This window comes from Aulonocara stuartgranti (genome assembly GCF_965226115.1).
Source record: "Aulonocara stuartgranti genome assembly, chromosome: 11".
Taxonomy (NCBI): domain Eukaryota; kingdom Metazoa; phylum Chordata; class Actinopteri; order Cichliformes; family Cichlidae; genus Aulonocara; species Aulonocara stuartgranti.
Genome location: NC_138947.1, coordinates 8,292,952 through 8,312,210, shown reverse-complemented (window position 1 = coordinate 8,312,210; position 19,259 = coordinate 8,292,952). Strand labels below are relative to the sequence as shown.

At 38.2% G+C, this 19,259-nt stretch overlaps 1 protein-coding gene across 1 annotated transcript in view; it reads right to left on the bottom strand.

Moving 5' to 3' along the window:
• The window catches only part of LOC309717447 (semaphorin-7A), a 41,267-nt gene extending 23,061 nt beyond the window's left edge, over positions 1 to 18,206 (bottom strand). The window contains exons 1-5 of the mRNA XM_082552037.1: positions 18,045 to 18,206; positions 7,859 to 7,998; positions 5,153 to 5,215; positions 1,703 to 1,798; positions 1,253 to 1,358 (exon numbers count right to left, since the gene is read on the bottom strand). Coding sequence (XP_082408163.1) covers positions 1,253 to 1,358; positions 1,703 to 1,798; positions 5,153 to 5,215; positions 7,859 to 7,998; positions 18,045 to 18,123 — 484 coding nt within the window. The 5' untranslated portion in view covers positions 18,124 to 18,206. The remainder of the gene's footprint in view (positions 1 to 1,252; positions 1,359 to 1,702; positions 1,799 to 5,152; positions 5,216 to 7,858; positions 7,999 to 18,044) is intronic.
• Positions 18,207 to 19,259: the final 1,053 nt, after the last annotated feature.

The following is a 19,259-nucleotide window of genomic DNA, read 5'->3' as shown; positions in this document are numbered from 1 at the left end:
GGATTGTATTATCTTTAGGCCAACCCTCAGTGAAATTATAAGATGGATTCAAGATTTTCAAAGCCATTTGTTTCCTACTGCCAATGAAATTTGGCAGCAAAACTACCAGACAGAAAGTGAGATCAAATTTCAGCAACTGTTTGTTGGTACCAAACTTGGTCCACAGATGCAGCACTGTTCCCTGACATTCGAGATTTCTTGGGAAGCGCTGCAATGAACACAAAAATGCATTTTCTTTCTTATCACGTGCTTGCAGACACACGTTTAACAAGATCACATGAGTTGCCATGGTGACTGAACCCTGTTGAACCCCCTGCCCTCTTATTGCTGCTTGCAGATGAGTTTTTCTGTATTTCACTGTTGGTAACCATCACACTTGTAATCATCATTCAGTCTCATTCTGATTACAGGCTTTGCTGTAGCACAATTAATTTTGAGCTTTGATTGCTTTCATAAGATGCTAGTTTGATGTCCAGTTCTAACATCAATACTGACAGTAAAATGAATTGAACAGGATAGATTTTTTTACATAACTAAACTAAACGCCAGTATATTTGATTGACTGCCTTCAAAATTTGAAGATGTATTTTATTTTACAGCTATATAAATTATTTTTGTTACCTTTGCACCATTCTCAAGTCACATGCTCTTATGGGCTCAGTAATTCACAAATGTCACATGTAGTTTTGCTCTTTAAAATATAGGTGGGATTGTAGTATCATAGTAAGACACATGGAGTATATAACACCTGCGCTTCCTGTAGCCTTTGCCTATATTCTCTATGTTGATGCAGTTGAACCAAGCTCATCATAGTAAACTGTGTTAAGTGAATCCCAAGACTTTACTGTGATTTAACTAAATAAAAGACAGAACGAAATGAAGCAACAAATCCTAATTGAGGGCTAAGTTTGGATTGTGGATTTAGTTGTTAGTGTAGTTAATAGCTACCACCACTGTACTAATATTCTTATAGTTGTAAATTATATTCTTTTTGTTGCTGGTGTGGATGAGGGTCATTCTCTTCAGATCAAACCATCAAAAACTACCACAAACTCTCCTTTGGTTTGAACACTTAAGCCACATTGGACGCCAGTATGCTGTATGTTGCCTATAGCTGAGATCTGTTGGGTCTACTGAGTCTGCTTTGTCAGGCATATTTTATTGCAGTGCCTTCATTTGCTAGTATCAAAACAGTATTCTTTTCTATCATATACACATGAACTTACACTACTGCAGGTCTTTTTTGTGTTACCTGCAGGCAAGCTGATGGCCCTATGGGAAGGGAATTGCGGTGATATGTGAGAGGCTGAAGATATCTGCCCAGCACCCTGTACATCAGTCAGCACTGTGTCATTAACCTGCAGAAAGAAGGCAAAGACAATCAAGCCCAGTGGAGGTGTAGCTTTTAAACTCTATTCATTTCATTTTGTGTCTAAATGTATTACACCCAGCACCCACTTATCTTTCTACTACAACACAGAGTTTAGAACATTTCAACTTAGCCATGGGGTAACATATTCATCACGAAGTGAAAATGCCCTCTGTGGAAAGAAAAACTCCCAGCCCTTATCTAACCAACTAAGGAAATAAGAAAGAAGATAAATAAATTCTAATTACAATTGATCCATGGATTACTTAGACTCTAAGTGAAGCACTCACATCACTACAAAGGGAAGCACACGTACTTAAAGAAATCTCTTACCAGCATCCAGCACCTGGGGTTTCCAGCATTTGTCCCACATACTATGAATGTGTCATTTACTTTCTGAATGACTGTGATGAAATTATCACACTCCAGCTGTTAGAGAAAAAGGCACATGAGTGAGATAAACAGACATAGACAAAGGCAGAAAATGATTCAGAAGCAAGATGAAAATGGGAAGAAGTGCAGATAGGTAGAGGGATTACAGATTAAAATGAGAAAGGGAAAACAGAGGAGAGTATGTGAAAAAGAGATTAGAGAGAAAGGTACAGCACAAAGGGAGAAAGACAACAAAAAAACACACCAAGGGACTGAAAAAGCAAACAGGGAAAGAGCCCAATGTGGAATAGAGGGCTTGAGAGACAAAGCAAGAGCACAACACACGGCAGATTATGAGAGAAAGAGTGGATTACCAAAAGAGATTTAAGAAAAATTGGAAGCCATTCATGCGCCAAACATTTTTGGCAGACAGCACTCAGGAGGCTTAAACCTGCAGTACATCACTGCAATATTCCATATGCATGACTTATTTACTAAGCACAAAAAACAGACTCCTATCCCAAATCCACTGCTAGATGGAAGATGAAAATATATTCCTAGTATCCTCACAATTAATAGATGTTTGTTGGAATGTGCGTTTAATAAAAAATGAGATGTGTATTTTTTTCGTAAGCAATCTATCACAAATCCAAATGGGTCTCTGGAGACAGTGAAGGTGCATCGCAAAATCCAAAGACTGGGGCCAGAGCTTGTGTGAGTGTGAGTAGGTGGATATGTAGGTGGTTGGGTAGGCAATAGTGTGGGCTGACATTTATTTATTTATTTATGTTTGGTTTTCACTGAGCGTATGCAAGTTTCTATTCTTCTGTTCTACTTTCGGCAGTGATTTTCAGTTGTTCAGGCTAAAATGCAGGAGTGAAGTCAAAGTAAGTGAGTTTAAATGTCAAGTTACATGCCTGAAATGCTATAAGCTATCTGGCGGAGGAACAAGCAAGTTTTTGTTCCTCAAGAAGCAAGCAAGAGGTACTTTTGAGTAAACTACCAACCATTCTTCACATATCAGAGTCCCCAAGCCATGCTATACTAACTGATGGGAAGTGAGTCATTTCTTCAGAACTAACAAAGCTCCTCCAGAGGCACAAACCACATCATTAAACTACTTTATGGAATGAGTGGCTGTCCTTGGGTTTGGTAGATTCAAGTTTAAAATCAGAACATTTCAACATGCAGAAAATTTCTTTGTAGCTGTCCCATTCAGAACAGTGTCAAAAAAGAGTTTTAGTTTCTTCTTGTTGTGTTCAATATGGTTTGTTTCTGTTGTTGTGTGTATTTATTGTGCATAGCTTTTGTAAAATGACTGTGCTGATGACTGATGTTGAAGTGGACAGACTCTTTAAAACCTTCTCGGATATGCGATCAGTCTGTGAAATTACACTCAGTCTGCTACCTACGGATAACTTTCAACCTTCATCTCACTTGTTTTTCACACACTCAGTGGTTGTGAATTACTGAAAATTTGGCCTCTTGTCCTTCATGGGACAAGGTTTTGCTGCATGACTCAGGGTATTTCATTCTCCACCATCTGTCATTATCAGACTTTCTGTAAGCTTTAGCTCTGGTTGCCCTTTCTTCTGTGCCATAACTTCAGCTACATCTTTTTGTTATCGGTTTTTGCCTTGTGATATGAAGGGTAATTTTTTGCTTTAGTAGAATTCTAGGCTGATTAAATGTTACCATCAGATACATTCAGAAGTGCATTTTTGCACAGAGTAATCACTATAGAATTTGTAATTTACCTTCTATTTATCTCATCTAGGGAAAGAATGTAAGAGGTGCTGAACCAAAGCGCTTGTTGTGATTTCTTTGGTTGTTAGCAGATTGCTGGGGTCACAAATGGTTTGCATGGAAAACACTGACTCGTCTGTAAATATTGGCCATTTATTTTCTGGGCTATAGTGAAGCTTCTTTAAGTTTCACTTACAGCTTCACTACAGAAATCAGAAGTGGAGCACATTTGCCTTCAAACTTAACAGTGTGCCTTGCCACTGCAACCAACACGTTTCAAAAACTTTTTGAAGCCAGTAGATCTCTAGCTTGAGTCACACTTTTCACAGTTTCACTGGAACCTGGTGAGTAATTTGGCAGTGTTTGCAGACATGTAAACTTCTCCCATCTATAGTAAGGGCATCTGCAGCAATCTGCTACTGCACAAAGCTAGTGCAAGGACATTTTTGGTGCAACAATTTATATCTCGTTGTGACAAGTTTTAAACTAGCAACTGCCAGCAACCCCTACCAACCAATCACCAACCACCTATGTAATACACGCTTTTCCCTAGTGATTGCTTAAAGTGGGTCACTGATTGGTTTATAGGCCTGTGTGAATGGGGCTTTAGCAGTTGATTTCACAGAGACTGCCAGTTACCTCCTGCAACCAGTTGCAATGGGTTTTCACCGAGCTGGTGGGTGCCTCTCTCTAGACCTCTTTGACCGGGGCCTTAGTTATGCTACTGTAGGCTCAGGCTTCTGGTGACTTCCAGTGAATACTGAGCATTTCTTTTCTATTCCTCCTTTTCAGCATCTTAACATTTGCACACCACCACTGCATGGCAGCTTACTTCTCACCACTCACAAGTGGTTGCTCATAAGTGGTGTTGTGAATGTATACTTCATAAACACAACTGCATTGAACTGAATTCACAACTTATTTAATTATTGTTCCATAAAATATTGAATTGAGAGACTTCCTCTGTCTGCTCTGGTATTATAGTGCTTCCATGCAGCAGGAATTGAATTATTTCTTTGTACAGCACATGGACTCTTGTGGCATCATAGTCCCAAAACTATACGTTGACCTTTACATTGCCTGCATAATGAAAGCTGGTAGGTGTAGGTGGTGTAAGTATTCAACTTAAGGTTTATAATCCCCTTATTTCCTTTACTTAACAAATGCAGATTTTGACCCTCAGTATTTAATGGAACGTATTGTGTCTTATTCTCAGAGTATTTAAACTCTCAATTGAAGATTTATCTTGCCACTTTTTTGTTTTAATACTGCTTTTCTCTCATTTTCTCTGTGGAGTCACAAATTATTCAATGTAATTATCCACTGCTCACTCAGCTGCACAGTGTTTGTTTATCGAGGTGACAGTGTCTCCTGTGTAATTTTATCTCATCTGCATGGATTATCATTTTCTATGCTGTTGTTTGTTAGTGCATGTTTTTACAATGCTCATTTGAATTATTTGGTGTCTTAAGTTCTTAAGATTTAACATAAGCTTTATGTGAATAATTGAATTGAAAAGTCAGACGTGAACATTCTGACATTGGACACAAACCTTGCTGCGGATGATAATAATGATGATGGTAATAAGAAAGAGGATGATATCAATTATGGATGAGGGGTGTTGCTGAAGTGATGGAGGTGCTGACGGTGAAGAGGACTTTCTACCTCGAGTGGTGCAGCCTTTGCCTTGCAGGTATCAATTGCAGTCTGATCCGATACTGCTGGGATCTGTGGGAGGAGTGATTGTTTAGTTTGTGCCAACTTACTTCAATATTCTCTGTTTCAGCATGCACTGAGCTGGCTGGAGCTTCTAAAATACAATACACACAATATTATATGACACTACGGCTTTTCAGTGCCTTCAAGAGTCACTTTATTACTTGACAGCTTCACTTTGGAGTCCTCGTCTTCCTTACCTTGCTTCCACATTTTCACAGAATATCCTTCAACAGCCCTACAGAAATGGCCATGAATTTGAAAGGAACATTCTCAGGGTAAAGTACACTGTTTTACAACAATGAAAATGTTTTAGCTCAATTCTCTGCTTTGAATTGGCAAGTTGTGGACCATCTAAAACGATACCAGTGCATATTTTATATGCATTAATTTAAACAATTTACAATCGCTACACTTACTGTACATTGTAAGTCATACTAACCTTATTGGACAAATGACCAACAGTCAACTCCCGGTATGCATGGTGATTGTTGAATATTCCCTGACTAATTTGGAGTTACGCTCTACAGAAGAATCCAGGAATAGTGCGGAGGTCGACTGTGTAGTGTAATTCCTCCACTCTTACCTGGGACAGTCCTTCCACGAATGAGCAGTGTTAAGTTGCATAGCAAAATTATCCTTTTGAAAAAAATGCTTGTGCATTGTATCTGTCAAACAAGCTTTGGTTCTTCATTGCAAAGTAAATAACTGGGTTTTTTGACCTTTTACCACAAATGTCTGACTCTACAAGTGTTGAATCTCAATAAACAATCCCTCACTGTTTCATTCTGTGTCAGTGATATTAAGATTTGATGTATAATGCTCTTAGGCATTTATTTTCTTCTGTCTATACTCTTTGTCACCATTTAGTTTTCCATCCCTGTTTCCTGTTTTATTGTGTTAGGTTTTTGTCTGTGTGCATTATGTTCATTTCTGCTTCCTGTGTTATTAGTCAGACTTAGTTCAGCTGTGTTCTCACCTGTTTTTTATCATCAGTGTATTTAAGCCCTCAGTTTCCCTCTGTTCATTGTCTTGTCATCGTCAATCTCTTGCGTGCTTCCAGGTCAGCTCATCTCACTCACTCACTCACTCACTCACCACTCACTCACTCACTCAGTGTCTTATGTTCTGTTTTTCTCGTGTTTGTAATAAACACCGTCCGCATCCTTCACCAGCCTGCATTTGGGTCCTCTCTTCTCTCTCTCCACACACTGACATGACAACTCCTCTAAGCTGCACTGCATGTAACTCATCCTGTCAAACTGTCACTTACTGTGAAAATAAACGTAGAAACACACCATTTCACTTGAAAGCATCTCCTAATTGCCAAATACATCACCTCTCTCTGAGTCACAACCACCAAATAAGCCTTCGATCATTCCAAAAAGTAGGACATATTTATTTTTAGCAAACTATTTGAGTTTACAGTCAATTTCAATTTGCTTGGCTAGTCAGTGTTTATGCTGTAGTGCACACAGTGTAATCTCGTGCCTACAGTATCCTCACCTTATTAGCTCAGTGAATTATGTTTTCTATCCTCATAGAAAGAAATGAATGTATGCCTGACCTAACTGCCTTGGTCTTGACTAGATTTGCTTTAATGGGCCAGCAGCAGACTAGTGATCTCTCTCTCTCTCTGCCCTCTTTGGCTCTCTGTGTCGTCCTCACAGCAGGATAGCAGCTATATTTGTTTTCATCCCACAGCTCATATCAAACAGTAAGAGGGTTAGCCATACTTTCAAAAGCAAGAGACTTTTGTGAATTAAAATGCATTTACAGGGTGTCTATTTTCAGCAGGTATAGGAATTCTGGTTACATTTAATTCCCAGTGCCAAATACAGTTCATTTTCCAAGAAACACAATAAACACATCATGTAATGCTTACTAGTACCACAAACAGATTTCTTCAACAAATCTCATATGCTACCTTATAAAATAATACCATGCAATAATGTCCACCTCCTGACAACTTTGGTAAAGCAGTTCATTAATTAGACCTTCATTCATTCCAAAAAATTGAAACCAGGGATTTTAAGAATAAATACACAGTTGTCCATTAAGAATTTATCATAAAAAAGGTCAGACACCCCTGTTTTCCACTTCTTGAGTCTTTATGCAAAGTTAAGCTCACTATCTGCTAGAGTAGATGTGTAAAGAAAATGTTCCAAAGTGACTAAACAAATTTTAATAGCTCACTCCTATTCTATCCAGAGTAGACTGGCAGGTCTGTGCTAACATTGACTTCCCTGTTCACACCTGGAGGCTGCCCACTAACTGGTGCAGAATGTCTCTAATTTTTGGCTGTGGAAAAAAAATGATTCTTCATTTGGCTTAAAGGTCTGGATAGAGGTATTTAGAATCAGTCTCCCTAATTAAATCTCTACTTAGATCAATATTCTGCTGTGAGTCATACAACTTTTAATGACATCACGTCCAAACTCAGTTGCTGAAGTTGCTTATGAAGGTGGTGGACAGGGTCAAGGTTTGGAAGTATTTATGTGGCAGTTTGTCTTATCATTTATATTTACTTTACAGTTCCATATCTAAAATAAAATAGATAAATAAAATATACATAATAATACACCATCCTAAAAGAACCACTTTATTTAATCACCTGGGTATAAGTCAGAAAAATCAGCTAAAAGCAAACAGTACCTGCAGGTCGCGAACCCCTCTGTATGTGAACGTCAACATGTAGAGCATTGCCTTGCCGCCTACATAAAGGGTGTCACTCCCTTCCTGGTGGTACATGCTGATATAGTTCTCTGGTCTGTTGAAATGGAACCTGGAGGGCTCTGAGGGACAAATAAAAGGGATGAGCCAACAAATGAGAGCTTTGTCAGAGTACATTGTTGTTTTTGTTATGAAAATTTATGTTTTAACATGTACAATTAAAATGCTCCCTGTGGTAAAAGATTAAAAAAAAAAAAAACAATGACAGCAGCAAACATTTCAGTTTTTAATAAAATCCGTTCCTACTGCTATAAACATATTTGTCAAGCTTTTGAATTCTTATTACTGCTGTCCATCATTTCCTCTCCTTTCTTGCTTGGTTAATGCTTGGTTATTATTCAGTAGTACAGTTTTGTGCACCTCTTGTTTACCCGTTGTATTTCCTTTTACCTTCAAAGGAAGGCCTTAATTCATCATAGCGTATATGGGCACACTGTGGTCATAAAGGGATAGACAATAGTCGGGTAATAGGCAAATTTGAAATAACATCTAATTCTACTGAGCCTGTCAAATTTGTTGCCTCAGTTTTTGGGTTTAGCTGAGAACAGGGAACCCAGTGTCACTCTGCTTTATTGTGTATTTAACTATGTTCGTCTGTATACCTTGGCTGTAACGAGTGGTTACTTGAGTTAATGTTACCTTCCTTTCAGCTTTGAGCAGTCTAACCATTCTCCTCTGACAACAGCAAGACAACACCATAAAACTGCTGCTCACTGGGTATTTTCTCCCTCACACCATTCTCTGTAAACCCCTAGAGAAATAAGGTTCAACTGTATCAGCAGTTTCTGAAAAAGTCAAACCAACCCATCTGGCACAAACACCCACGCCACATTCAAAGTTTCTTCCCCTTTCTGTTTTCTTTGCAGAACTCTTATAAGGTTGATTTCATGTTTTTCTTGGATTTTTGTGTGAAAACATTCAACTTTTAATTCTGGACCTTCCTCCTTATGCGTGTCTTTTTACCTGTGAACTATTAAAATACCACAGCTACTACAAAATAATTAAGAATAAAAAAGAGAAGTAAGGAGATGTAGATTTTTCAAATCATACTTTAAAAGCTGTTTCCAATTCATAAGAAATCAATAGAAAAATGTATTATTGTAAGGTCAAAAACAGCAACAAAAGCTCAAGAAAGTAGTTTAGAAAGTACTGTCTAAGAATGCTTTGATTTATCAAAGCACTTGATCCAGTAGTACTGCCCTTTGTGGTTTTTCATTAAACAGTGAGTCAACCCTGCTTATGTGTCAGAGGAAAAGGGCATCTGGTGGGAGCACAGAAATCTCCAGAATAATTATGTGGGCAAATCCTATCACAGATTGTTGGTTGAATCAAAAGTACATTTGGGCATCTCTGAATCACAGATCCAATCAGACTCACACTTACCTACACTGCAACTGTGCCTGTGTTTAGAAATAGATTAAAACCGCACCCACTAGTTAAAAGACAAATTTAAATAAAGAATGGCACCAAATGATTTTCCGGAGTTCTTAAAAGCTGTGTCTGATAGTGAATGCTATGGAACCAAAATATTAGAGTATAAAACATCTCATGCAGCCATCCTTTTTCATTTTGATTAGTCTTTGCTCCAGGAGATATTTCAACATTTTATTTACTTAAAAGATACTTCAGAAAAACCTCTGAAAGCTTTACATCAAAAACTATCATGCCCCCATAAATGCTTCTGAGAGACTAGATGTTCTTTTTATCCCTGAAGTGAAAGAGACATCGAGTTTGATAGCAGGAACCAGGATGCAGTAGTGGTGAGTGGTAGCAATACAGGTTGCTGGCAAGTTTCTATGGAAACAGCGGCCGCTTTTATTGGCAGTAATCTACTTGATGAGCCTGGTACTTCACAAGGAAGTGAGAAACATACAAAGAAGTGGGCTATAGAGAAACTAGAGTATAGTTTCACAGTGATAGTCTTAAGGCAGACATAAGAGCGTGCAGATTTGAATAAACACAATAGATTTGTATGAATATTTGCTTTAGCAGTTAACAGAAGCAAAACGGGTTCCTAAGGCTATGTTACTTCACTCTTTTTTCGAAAGAGGAAAAAACAGTTAAGCTTCTTGGATTGGACAACAGCAAACATTTAAAAAAAAAAAATCAGAATAAAATTGAAAGGTGTTCACCCAAATACAGCTTTACCACATGCAGTGGCCCTAATCCTCTTCTCTAATATGGGGACTTCCAAAAATGTAAAATTAGGAACCTTTGGTCCACATCTGAGACACTGTTTCAGTAAACCCAGCTTTCTCTACTCAGCACAACAATTTTATTATTTTATTTTGTTTTTTATGAAAGCCACCAGTCAGATGATGTCATTTCCTATTAGCAGCGTAGCCGTTGTTGTTGAAGGTCACTTTGCACCCCACAAGAATAAAGAGTGTAGAAGATCTAAAACAATAATTAATCTCTCAGAGTTGTTTTCCTCCTGATTATTACGTGGCATAATCTGAATATACCATAAAACAGAACAGTAGCTTTATCAGTTTTCAGTTAAGTGTGGTTTTCCTTAGCTAATGGTCTAAAATGTTTCCCCTGAGAGTACAGTGCTAAAACTGTGGGCACGTCTTTGCTTGATTAAAAAAATAAATAAGTAATTGGACCTTATATATAATCATGCATTACAATACATCAGAGCAGTGTTTCTAAGGTTTTTGAAGTGTTTTTTTTTTAATACCATATGACAAATAATATTTACACAGGCTGGATCTGTTTTATGGATTTAACCAGTCACAAATCCAGTGACCCTCACAGATCTGAATGTGTTAATCTTCTCTTTGCTGTATTGGATTGATGTACAAAAATATACATATATATTTTAAATATTATCATAAGAAGATGCAATATTTATTATTACATGTTATGTTCCATCTAATAACAAGGCTTAAGTCCCAGTTTAAACCACATACTATCCACACTATCTTATTGGGTTCATATTATGTGAAGCGCTAAGAATTATGGTGTTATATTTAAATCTTTCAATATAAAGCGCCTTGAGGTGACTGTTGTTGTGATTTGTGTTGTATAAATAAAATTGAATTGAATTGAATTTAAATGACATCCACCAAGTCCAATCCAATAAAGCACCTTTTGGATGTAGTGGAATTGGATATTTGCATCATGGATGTGGAGATGACAAGTCTGCAGCAATTGTGTAATACCATCATGTCAATATGGTGAACAAATATCTGAGGAATGTTTCCATGTTAAAACTATACTACGAATCATTAAGGCAGTTCTGAAGGAAAAAGGGGGCCCAGCAAGGTACTAGCAAGGTAAACCTAATGAAGTGGCCAGTAAGTGTAGTAGTAATGGCTTGTTTGTAAAAGCCAAAATAAAATATATGATTTAGCCTTGCACATTGTACTTTTTGGGTCTCCAAATGATAATGAAAAAGATTTATTTTTAATCTTAAGTTTTTGTCCGTACAGTTGGGAATCACTTGAGAAAGTTTTGGTCTGCTTTTCTACTAATTGGGGAGATTCTGCAAAAATATGCTGACAGTCAGAGGAAAGATTTGGACATTTAGTCACAAAGTAAAAGACATTTTCCAAGTTGAAAAGAAAAATACTTGTGAATTCCATGGTTGTTCTGAGTGTAAGTATTGTTTATATGCTCAGATGATGCCTATGCTCTCCAAAGTTTGACTGTACGTAACAAAGTATAATTTCCAATAGTAAATGGAGAAAAGTGATTATTACTGTTTTATAGGTAATATATGAAGTCAGTTGAATAGTGAAATTATGCAGAAAATTACTTAAGCAGTAGTTACTTAGGCTGCTATGATATTTAAAATAATTTAAAGTACAATTTGCATCTCTTGTTGAGGATTCTTTTTTTTTCTGAGATAAAAGTGGGAGGTAGTCTCAATTCAGTCTTTAAGTATTTATTTGCCTCAAGCAGATAAATACTTAAACATGTACATGGATTCCCCCTCTGGCAGAAAACCACAGTCTACAAGCAGTTAGCTGTAGCCGACTTCCTGAAAGTGAAAACCTAACTTATCATTACACAGGATTATATATTGAATTGTGGGTTCATCTAATTGGTAAAAACTTTGGGGAGAGGCCGTGGTTAAGACTTGGCCTTCCCTTGTTGGTGGACGGGCTGGTCACAACCTCTTGTCATTCCACTTCCCATGGTCAGACGAGGTCGCATCTGGGATACTAACATCCCTCTCCTATTTCTGTATAATGACTTTTACCCTGGTTACGTGTCTACATCTCTGCACTCAATCTGACCTTCACCTTTTTTTTTCTCCTAATCTAGACAGTCTAAAGATGCATGGCCCTCAGAGATGTAGGTGTGAAATCTAACTGTGTACTTGCAGAATTAAACTAAGAGCAACGGTAACAGCGGCCTGCCCAATTTGGGCTTCATCACTGCCAACCAAGCTGCAGGCAAAATCACAAAAAATGCACATAAAGTAAGATTTATAAAAATGCTCAACCTCACACTCTTTCCCTGTAAAATACCTGGAAATTAGACAAGATTAAGTGACTCCGTAGTAAGGCCTGAACCCCAGAAAATGCATGTTACTTACAGCGTAATTGTATCCTGCAAAAACCTCAATTGTTGCCTGCAAATTACACATAAGTACGTTGTACTAGCGCCTTGTTGCCTGCAAATTTCATGCACCTTAGTCGCTCTCGAACACGTCCCACACCCCAGAAAGAACAGGGTACTTACAGTGTACTTGTTTCATTGTGTCTTGCAAAAACCTGATTTGTGGCCTGCAAATCGCACATAAGTACAGGTTACTTGCACCTTGTTGCTCGCAAATTGCATGCAAGTAGGGTATTTGCGCCTTTATTGTAGGTTTTACAGTGTAATTGTTTCACTGTTTCCTGCAAAAACCTGAGTTTTTGCCTGGAAAATGCATGTAAGTACAGGGTACTTGCACCTTATTCGTGGGTTGTGTTATAACATTTGATGGAGATATTGTCACACAAAAAGTTCTTTGGAAGGCAAATATACAAAGTATATAATAATTGAGAACATGAATTTGCACCATATTCACTACACTTAGCTTCTTTTTTTCTGTTTATTGAATAAAATTGTATTGTACAATTTTTTTAATTACACTAATGATGCAGACGTCTCAAAAGCCCACCAAAACTAATGTATTAAACACGATACACTAGACATTAAGGGGTTAACATAATTATACTACAGGTAGTCTCCTCCCCCACCTATCCTTTATTAGAAAACATTTTTGAATATGAGTGTCTGTGGCCTGCCTCGAGAGCAAAAGCAGAGCGTAGGAACATATTGTGCATTCATATTAACAGCATCTTTTTCCATGTCTCCACAGAATTTTTCAAAGAGCCAGACACATCTGGGTGTAATCTGAGCTCCTAAATGTTCTCTGCTGTTCTGTGTCAGTGTGTATCTTTCCTTTTTCTTTACTCAGACACTTAATCATTACTACTGGTTGGAAGTCGTGAATTTTCAAAAGGTCAGCTTTCCAGGAACTAAGAAAAACAACCTTTTTAGCTGGTTGCTTAAAAAAAGCTTCATTAAACTCAGTGGCTGAAGACTTAACTTCTTGGAGGAGCATGTAATACTTTTTTTTCATATTAGTGAGTCACTTTTAAAGAAGCTAAGTTCTATTTGCACTAAAATGTGCACATTAAAGAAGAGTAGAACACAGTTGTTTATTTAACAGCGTCTTAAAATTAGCAAGACAGATAGCAGCAGAGTCAAGGTAAGGGATCTTTTGAAGCTTTTCTGTTTGCTGCTTTTTGTTTGTTTGTTTGTTTGTTTTTACTTGCATAAAAGCTTTTAATTCAGTTTTTTTTAAAAGGTGGATCTCAACGTCTCACATTATTAACATGACAAGAGAATATCCATAAGACTCATAGTTCAAGAGTATTTTGTATTGATGTGTTTAAGTCTCCAAGAGAAAGGTCAACACAAAAGATCGCTGAACTTCTGGGAAATTGTCTGATATTTAAGATGCTGTACATGTCAAATTATATTTGAGAGGAGGAGCTGTTCCTCTCTCTCAGGGTGTTTCTTTAAAATTATCTTTCTGTGTTCACTCTCTTTTGCTGCTGGCTGTCTTCCTCTCTCTTGATTTCTCTGTTTGTCCTACTTTGCCAATATATGCATTTTATGTAATTGCCAAATGTGACTGTCACTCATTAGGTATGTACACACAATATAAAGGAAAGCATGGCTTAAGCTTGCTTTAAAAAAAACAACAACTATTGTTAACCTTATTCCAAATCCTTATTATGTTTCAGTCCCTTAAGGAAGTGAGGAGAACAGAACAGTTTTTCCCCAATTAAACAAAAAAGTGCAAACAAAACAGTGGGTGAATATTGATGGTTTCTGCTTTACTGATATGATATTAAAGCTGCTGTTATGACTATTCTACATAAATATCTGGCTTAAATCTCTATGTGTAATGTGCTGTACACTCACTAATGCATTACACACTAATGAGTGGGTACACCTGTTCACTGCTCATAATCCAATCAGCCAATCACATGGCAGTGACTCAATGCACATGGCCACGATGCCTGCTGAAGCTGAGCATCATAATTGGGAAGAACATGGCATTTTTGTTTATCCCAGATGCGCTGGTCTAAATATCTAAGAAAATTCTGATCTACTGGGACTTTCCCACACAACCATCTCTAGGGTTTATAGAGAAAGGTCCAAAAAAGAAGAAAATATCCAGTGAGCTGCAGTTCTCTGGAAAAAGATTCCTTTTTAATGTCAGAGGAGGATGGTCAGAATGCAGGAAGGTAACAGGAAGTTAAACTAACAGCTATCATGAAGTGTGGAATTGGGACCCAAATAGTGACATTTGATAAGGTAGTTGAAAAAGTCCAAAAAAATACAAAATCTGCAAGGGAAAATAGAATCCAGAGTTTACAGGGAGCACACAAGTGCAGGTTAAGTGCAGACAAAAAATTAGCAAAAAGAGAGCAGTTAAGGAAAGTGAACACAGCTGGGTTATGAGACGCAGGTGTTAATAATGAAAGACAATGAGACATGAGGGGAATTAACCCAACAAAAGACACTAGAAACAAGGAACAACCAAAATAAAACAGAAAGTGAGAACCATAACCAAACATAGGGGAGATGACAAGATGTTACAAGAAATACTGAGGACAAAAAATAAACTCTAATATAATTTGGAAATAATGGTTTGAGGCTCAAAAGAACAAAGAAATACACAAGATGGAAACTTCAACAATAAGCAAACTAAGAATGAAACAGAACATATTTATCAATAAACAGAAATGACACAGTAAATTAGTTCAAAATAATAGGCAATGATGCAGGACCATGACAGGGTCAGAATTTGGCATAAACAACATGAAACCTTAAAAGTACCATTACACCACAACCACCATCATCCTGTCTAATATTAACATTTGAGGCTGCTGATGGTGGTGTCACTTTCTTGAGCATATGTTCTTGGTGCACCTTGGACCCCTTACAATCTATTTAGAATCATTTAAAGGCAACAGCCTTCCTATTGTTCCTTTGCATGTCCAGGAATGTTTCCAACACCTTGTTGAATCTATGCTTAGAGAAAACAGTGTCCAACCCTGTACGAGCAAGGTCTACCTAATAAACTGTAGTTTTTATGTACAGCTCACAAAGCATTATCATGCTACTCTGCAATTTCCCTCTGCTTTGTTTTTTGGCATATTTCAGCCAGCTGCTTTGGTTAAATTGGCCTTTAATTTGATCATTTTAACTTGTTAGTAGTTGTTGTTAAAAACAGAGGAAAACATAGAGTGACTCCTCAATTTAGAATCATCAGCTAGTCAGAAAGACCACTCTTAAGTAAAAAAGCAATCCAATTATTTTTCACACAGTTGGCATATTAACATCTTACAGCACTCTGCAAAAAAACATGTAAGTTATACTATAATTGCACTGGATATGATGATTTATTAGTCGTTTAATTCTCTGTATCATCCTTGGTAGTCCACACATCCACACAAAAAAGAGAAAGAGAACAATGGAGAACATATCGACTGACTGATTTTAGTGACTGTTCTAAAGAGGTGTTTCTTAACTTTACTTAAGAGTGTGTGGATGTGTGTGTGAATGGGTGAATGACTGAATGTAGTGTGAAGCGCTTTGGGGTCCTTAGGGACTAGAAAAGCGCTATTCAAATGCAGGCCATTTACCATTTATTTACCATTCTTCGGCCCAAAGATCCTTCTGGGTGCTGTATTTTATTGGGCAGTAGCATTGCTTTGATTCATACTGAGATATGGATATCGAAAATGTGTAGCCAAATTAAATTAATTAGGGTCAAGACTCTAAAAACCACAACTTAAAATTATGACCACCATAAAATTTAAATGTATTGTACCTGCATCCTCTTTGTCATTTGGGGGGGGGGGGGGGGGGGAGATATTTACAGTTTGGATGAAAGCTTGCTGTGCTTAGCTTGAATGCACTTATTGTAATGGACTTGGACAAAGGTCTAGTCTATACCAAATGAATGCAAAGTAATTCCAACCCTTGCTTCTATAATATCGTAATCAAAAGCACCAGCTCCTATCTTAACCACTAAAGGAAATACTATTTTAATCTATAAAAAAAAAAAGGAAAAAGAAAGATTATAACCTTCAAACAACTCTGTGAAGGTATGAAACCCTGTTTAATGTCCTCATTTGGCAAACGCCTACAAAATGAGAATATTTTCACCATTAGAGCACCTCGGAGCTGTCCGAGGTGCTGAAGCTTCAGACTGCGCCTTTGATGGATTTCCTCTGACAGTGTTCCATGTGTAATTGTGTGTGTCTCTGGATTTGTGTGTCCTAAGGATAGGCGTTCATTGCTAACCCTGAAATTGCGTAACAATGAATTTGATTGATATGACACGCACGTCCAGGCCGTCATCTTGTGCGTTTTGTACATCCGCGGGGAGGGTTAGAGATACCAATACCTTGACACACAGCACCCATCTCTATTGATTGTTGAATATATTAGAGGACTGTGTGAGGTGTAAAAAGGCGTGAGTGGAATAGATAACAAGGAGGCGGGTTGGAATTTTCCATTCGTTGCTCCACACTCCCTGTCCTCATCTTGGCTTTTCTGTACATGTGTACACATATAGGATATATTTATTTATTTTGTCTGCTACACTAAAGCAGTTCTCTTTTTCACTGAATAGGACCCTTCCTCTGCAGTGTGAAGCAGCTGCCGTGTCCCGCATTGCAGCTCCGCAAGGACGCGGGAGGCACAGTGACTGTGCCAACCTCCAAAGAGTCATATTTCACAGTAATGATGTTTTTCGGCGGCGGCAGACGGGTGTTTAAAGGGTACAGCCTTGACGTGCGTTAGGGGGGGAAAGGCGCCATGTTCCCCCTCTTGGCAGAGGAAATATTGCTTTTAAGCACTTGTGGTTTTATTCCGCTCTGTGCGTCCGGAAGATGTGAAGATATGGAGGGACAGCCACTACAATAAGAGTCTATGCAAACTAGACACGAACACACCGCTAACTTGTAATGCTCTGAGATAAACGGAACACACAAGTTGGCAAAAAGACGGATAGAAAGGCACGAGTTGCACAAATTATATCCAATTTATACAGATTGGACAGACCGTGCTCACGGAGAAACCTGAAAAAATGGTAACACAAAGAAACTGATTTCAGTAGGCCTACATTAGATTAACAGTTGTTAAAACTGAGATTTATACAGGAAAAAAAATCGCTTTCTTCTTGGTGCTCGTCTTATTATAGCCCGGGGACATGTGTGCAGGGCCTGAACGGCGGAGCGCGTAATTTACTACTTGGACATCGGGGGGGAGGGGGTGTTTTCAGAGATTAATCCAGAGGTAGCCCTGTTTTTATTGGCTTTATGTGTGCAGGGTTTTTTTTTTCAATTAAAGGAAAACAAAAGATAATAGGAAGTACTGAAAAACGGGTGCATTACCCCATGACATAACTCACATCTGCTCATCCCTCCATCCACTCATCCGTCCATCTCTCCAGCAGTGCAAGTATTCACTCATTCATTCCGTACACAAAATAAGAACACAAAACATTCTTGACTCCTAAAAATAATTTGCTGCATGTATTAGAACATCACGATATATGAAGGTTACAGCAGTTACTTACCACGCAGAACAAATTTCAGCCGAGGTGACTTTCCGACGATAACCGTGGCGAAAAGCGACAGCAGTACGAAATAATTCATCTTTCCCGTCACTCTGTAGCGTGAAGTCGATTGCGAAATTAACTAAACCGTACGAAGCGCTCCCCCAAACCCTTCTTCTTCCTTGCAGCCGCCTGACCCCCCAGATATGCCACGTCCCAGAGCCGTGAGAACGACTGCTGGTTCCGGTCCTGTCTTGTCCGTCTGTTTCGCCGGCAATTCAGTTTGGCAAAGTCGGGGTATCAGGCTCCACCTCAGAAACAAAAGGCACAGGGGGGAGCGCAGCCTTTCAGCAGGGGCGCTGGAATGAAAACTCGGAGTGCAAAAACGAGCGCAAACACGTCGCTTTTGCTTTACAGCTGGCGCGTGTAGGCATTACACATTATACCTGTTGCTGATAAAAAATGATTTTCATAGATATTTTGAATCGTACACGGTATCTCTTAAAGGTATAATGCACATTTGTGTCATCGTACAGCCTTGAAAATGTTCTAATGCCAATTAAATATATGGCAAACTAAATTATTCAAACGTCCTTAATCATAAGCAACCTAATTTTAATTCCAGTCTATTATGCACCTATAGGCATTGTAACATGATCATTACATGTCTGCAGAGGATTTCCTTGAGGTTGATAATTCTGCAAAAGAGTCAGCATTTTCACTTAATGAGTTTTCTTTAAAAGCCTAGTGTGGACAAGAGATATTTTATTTTGTATTCTTATGGTGACAGTTTATAGTCAGAACTATCATTAATCAATCATTTAGCATTGTCGAATCAGTTGACAGAATAATCTTTGATTTATATCTATGTTAAACTGAGCAATAATAAGAGGTCTGCAGATACATGCACTACACACTCCCCACACATTCCAATGTAATGCTGTCAAAACTGAGGCCGACTAAAGACAACCCCATATTTGGTTTTGGACAACAATTGAATACACTTACACAGAGTACACACATTTAAGTCCACACTACACGCACCTACATAGTCATGTAGGATACGCACACACTTATGGAGAACTGTGAGGGCGTCTCAGGACATGCTCCCTGTTTGACATACACACACTCACAATCGAAACGAATAGATATACACACCGCACACACTGGTTTTCTCTGAGTGCTGGACTGAGTGGAAACATCTGGAGGCCATATAAGAAGAACTTCTTGAGTTCT